The 5000-nt window shown below is 36.0% G+C and overlaps 1 protein-coding gene across 2 annotated transcripts in view; it reads right to left on the bottom strand.

Moving 5' to 3' along the window:
• Nucleotides 1-5000, bottom strand: part of LOC138022927 (ubiquitin carboxyl-terminal hydrolase 24-like) — a 47493-nt gene that overhangs the window by 26675 nt on the left and 15818 nt on the right. For both annotated transcript variants that reach the window (XM_068869946.1, XM_068869947.1), the window contains 7 exons: nucleotides 3992-4230; nucleotides 3290-3343; nucleotides 2952-3064; nucleotides 2804-2870; nucleotides 2164-2274; nucleotides 1843-1941; nucleotides 979-1098 (listed from right to left, as the gene is read on the bottom strand). In XM_068869946.1, coding sequence (XP_068726047.1) covers nucleotides 979-1098; nucleotides 1843-1941; nucleotides 2164-2274; nucleotides 2804-2870; nucleotides 2952-3064; nucleotides 3290-3343; nucleotides 3992-4230 — 803 coding nt within the window. The remainder of the gene's footprint in view (nucleotides 1-978; nucleotides 1099-1842; nucleotides 1942-2163; nucleotides 2275-2803; nucleotides 2871-2951; nucleotides 3065-3289; nucleotides 3344-3991; nucleotides 4231-5000) is intronic.

The raw sequence follows: 5000 nt of genomic DNA on the forward strand, positions 1-5000 counted from the left end.
AAAATAATTGGAAAACAGACTCAGCCACAACCTTTTAAGTTTATTTCACATGTAAATGTAACAACCTAACTTTGAAATTCTCAAGGTCTATATTATTCCTATCACTTAAAACTCATCCCTCACATCCAGTCAATAACTGAAAATAATTTTTGGGAATTGTATATTAATTTTGTGAAGCACAAACTTCTTGTTGTGGTTAGAGAGGAGTGCGGTTATTATTATAGAGGAAGGATCTTTTGACACTTTTCTCCTTTGATGCAAGATGAGAGTTCTTGCATATTAAAAGAGAAGAGATAAAACAGTATTTACCCACCTGCAGAGGTAAGCCAGGGTGAAAAGAAAATCAGTTTTACAGCTTGCCATTCAGGCAAGCTGTAGTTAGCATGTACTAGCCCGAAAAAAAATTTGATGATCAGGATTGATTACAGTTCTCCTTCAGTTTGAATTCCCGCCAAAAAAAATCACTTGCCCCTCAGGCAAGTTAAGAACAGAATTCACTAGCCCCAGGTTATCAGACACCACTTTCTTTGCACACTGTAAGCCATAATACATTGATAGTGAAAGACTTCTAAATATATAGAGGATATTACAAAGTGGCAAGAAGATATGAATTTTATGTTTGAGTGGCAAGATCAAGATCTCACAAGTAAGCACAGGGAATGAGTGAGGTATTGATCCTGCCCTGAGAACATAAAATTCATGTCTTCAAGCTAACATGTGCCTAATTTTCTTCTCATTACGGACAATAAATATACATGGTAGAGAAGCAGGCTTTGATACAAATACCAGCTATTGGTACAGTCAAACAAAAAAGGGGGGATGACCACTCCTAGTTACAAATGAAAAATAATCTCACTCAGTTCCAGGATGTAGTGAACATATTGATTCCACTAGTGTTTTAGTTCCTGGTAAAATACTCCCATCCATATAATAATTCATGATATTTACTGAATTAATGTGATGATTACTGTTAGTTACCTCTGCCTCTTCTTTGGTTGGGACAGAAGTCACCCCAGAAACAGACACCTTTGCAAATAGCATCTGCTCATCTTCAAATTCCAACTGATACAGTAGTTTCTGGTCTTTGGATGGTAAAAGCTGCCATAAAATTAAAAGGGACAATGTGCTCTTCAGTACAAAAATAAGTGAATACTTTGCTCTCTTTTTTAATAGAAAAGTGAAAAGGGTACCATACTACACAGTAACTCGTCGATCACAGCACTTGAGGTAGGATCAGAGAACCAACAACCTCAACCCACTTATGGCACGCCAACATACATGTATTCTACACATCTCAGGCCGGATTGGTGAAAGTCGAGTGGTTTTACCATTGCACCAACCTTGTTGGTATCAAGTGCTAGACAACACAAAACGTCATCACTTCAACCACCTATTGTACTATAAAAATAGACTTCAGGTCAGAATTACAGTCTTCATTGGGTTTGGTCACCATTAATGTACATTAGGTACTAAAGAAGTAGAGTTTGCGACATATCACAGTCTGAGTACATTGTAAGTTAAAATAGAACATCAACATGAAGAAAAGAGTTGAAAAGATCATTTTTATCTGATCACCCCAGATGGCTCAATGCTACACTATTGAGCAGGAAATCCAACCTAAACCAACACAGTCAAAATTTCTCTTTACAAAACTGAAAGGTGCTGCACTTGATTTCACTACAAAAGGTTAATTCTTCAGGTTGAATCTATTTGCTTCCCTTAATTGAGGCCATGAAACAATGAGTATCTCCCTATCATACAATCCATGACAAAACTAAGTCAGATTGTTCGTTAAATCAAGCTTTTTGCTTTCTCTGGTTTGGACAAACCACAGTAACATACCAGTTTTTCACTAGTTGACAGCTGGATCTGTTCAGCGGTAGTGTTTAATCGGTTTGCTATTCTGTGTCTAAGAGATTTCAGGCTTTCATTGGAATGACACTGAAAAAAAAGAAAACCTACAAGGTTGTATACTGTGTAACTTTTGTTTATCTTTTAAATTCTCAGTAATAACTACTGGTAGATTATGCAAAACACAGAGGTTAGCCATTTGTTTATACTCTCATTGAAATATCAAATATTTTAAGTTAAATTTGTACCAACATTATCATTGGGAAACTGGAACAATAAACAAAGAAAAGATCTTGACAACAATACGTTTACCTGTAAAGTAAGCTCCTGTCTTGGAAGATCAGATGAGACATTAATGTTGATTGGGTATCCATGAAATGAAGCACCATGTGGCAAAAGAGTTCGAGGACCAGCATGAAGATCCTGTGATACATGTAGATCAACCAAAAGAATTTATTTAACAAATTGATGTCAGTTTTTCATGCGTCTGTCCTGTTATTAATCATAAATTTTGTCAAAACATTGCCAGTACCTAGTCAGCAGTTAACTTTTAAACAAAGCTCACCTCAATGAGCTCTAAACTTGAGCCTGTGATACTGGTCAGCAGATACCTTTCAATTGACCATAACATGGATGTCCAATATCAAAGATGTGCATTGTAAACTAGCTGGAGTATGGCTGCCATGTTGGGCACAAGTATAGATTATTTGAGCTGCGATATGGTCACATGATACTGGTGACATTGGCATACATGAAGGCATGAACATGCAGTAGTACAGTGACCAAAACCAAATTTTCTCGCACAGATAGGTTACCATATTTTCATACCAATGGTGATCCACACACGCATGTGGAGCTCCACTATTATTATACAACAAAATTACGGAAACACTTTTATGAAAAAATCTGTACTACACAAAATAATACTGCAGTATTTGTCAAGAGAGCTCACCTCCACTGTTATTATGTACTGTTCCACCAGCACCAACAACCGCTCAATACTCAGCATGTAATTTGCTCTACAACAGAAAGCATTACCACTGTCACATTACATGTACATACAAAATGTGATCAAAAAATAATTAAAATAATCATCATACCTTTCTGGAGCACTTGGTATGATGACATCAGGTGTTAGAGCTGCAGTGACCGTAGTAGTCACACTGCAGGCTGCTTGAGCCAGTGATGTGTTTCCAAGGCCAGACATCATTGTCTGCAAAAGGAGAATGAACTCTTAGAGAAAACAACAAACTCTTAGCAATGAAACAACCTCAATCAAATTAATAATAAGATTATTGTAGAAAAACATCACCTAATCCACACAGAAACTGCTACTTAACAGTTTGACACACTTTCCTCATCTACACTGCATGCAGGTCTGTATTTTGCTTACTTTAATAAAACAATTTGAACTTCTCTTTAGCTGATGTAAGCATACCTCTAGACGTTTGTAGCACTCCAAGATAAATTTCTTATGGATGTTTACAGGATCCTATTACAACAAAACAAACTTAAATTAATTGTAATCATTATTATTATAACGTTGTTATACTGTACTACTGAGAATAAGTAAAACTGTACTATTGTCTTGTAACTATACTGACTGACTAAGACTTGGCATTGCCTTCAGACTGATTGTAATCAATTGATTTATGCTTTCTGGGAGCTTGCCAAAACAACCTTGTTTATAACTACTATACTTCAGTGTTTGAGATGATTGTATGATACCTTTAAAAAATACAGTGTAGTATACAGAAGATTTCAAAATGGGTCTGGCTGGGATTACCAGACATTAATTCTATAGACTTTGTACAGAACTGTAAGGTCATAACTTACATGAAAGCTTTGTTGTTGCTGAAATGTTTTACTGGATACTTCTTTTATCTGGATCACTGGTAATTCTTATTGTAATGATTATTACTCAAGTCTGATGATGACTTTCAATTAACTTGTCAAAATGTCACTCACTGTCATTTAAAAAAAATTCTTCTTTAAATTAAAAACATCATTATCAAGTTATCATTTTGACCCTACTTCTGGATTCTGAGATCTATGAGAACTGTCACAAAACTTCCTAAAAATAAACCATTTACCAGCCAACACATAATTTAAGAGGATTAAAGTAGTAATAATTATTTACCTTCTTTAGTTTGGAGGACAGCCATATGTAACTAAGTTCCATCAGTTTTTTGACTGCTAACATGGCTATCTCCTCGGAGGGGACCTCCAACACAACTTTCCATAGGTAATCAAGGCCAACAAGCTCCATTTTCTCTATGGTGAAAGTATTCTTGTCTACTGTGTACGAACTGCCTGTTTCCTTAATGCGATGTTCATTCAAATTCACATTTTTCATGAACTCTCTGAAGCAAGCAAACCCTGCAGAGGGAACAAAGTGATGACTTAACGGTTGAAAAAGAAATTGTTCTGATTATTTTGTTACGTTTCCTTTCATATCATCAATCTTTTTCTTGACAAAGAAGAACACTTACGGACGGTGCCTGCTAATTCCAAGGTACTGTATTTTTGGGCAATTTACTGAATATGCAGGAAAAGCAGATCTTAACAAGTGTTATTGAAATCCAAAAAGAAAATTGGGGGGAAACCACTCATTTTTCAAGGATAATTAATCAACAATATTTGTAAAAAGCTTTAAAATACAAAGCAATGTATGGTTAATGTTTTAAAAAAGGTTGCTGTTATTCATCATGGTGAAGTACAATAATAATAAAGTATTCTCGTTTGTCTCACGATGTGGTCACTTGGCCACGATCAAGAAACATAACAACAGGAGAACCGTACAACAGCAGACCTCGGAAGGAACAACACACCGAAACAGCAAGGATCGAAATGCACCAATCACAGCTGCTGGAAACCAACGAGTCACAGCAGAGCATCCTGCTTAAAAGGTGACGCATAACTAGTGGACTTCATCGCCTGATGAAAACTAGCAGTATGCAGTCAAAACGTCGCGATCTACATCACAAGTGACCACATTGTGAGACAAACGAGAATACTTTATTATCAATGTATGGTGTTCATAATTATCTCTGAAAAATGCATGGTTACCCCCAATTTTCTTTATGGATGCCAAGATCACTTGCTAAGTTCTGCTTTCTCTGCATAGTTTTGAACCACTCAAAAATATC

This window comes from Montipora capricornis, chromosome 11, assembly GCF_036669925.1.
Source record: "Montipora capricornis isolate CH-2021 chromosome 11, ASM3666992v2, whole genome shotgun sequence".
Lineage (NCBI taxonomy): Eukaryota > Metazoa > Cnidaria > Anthozoa > Scleractinia > Acroporidae > Montipora > Montipora capricornis.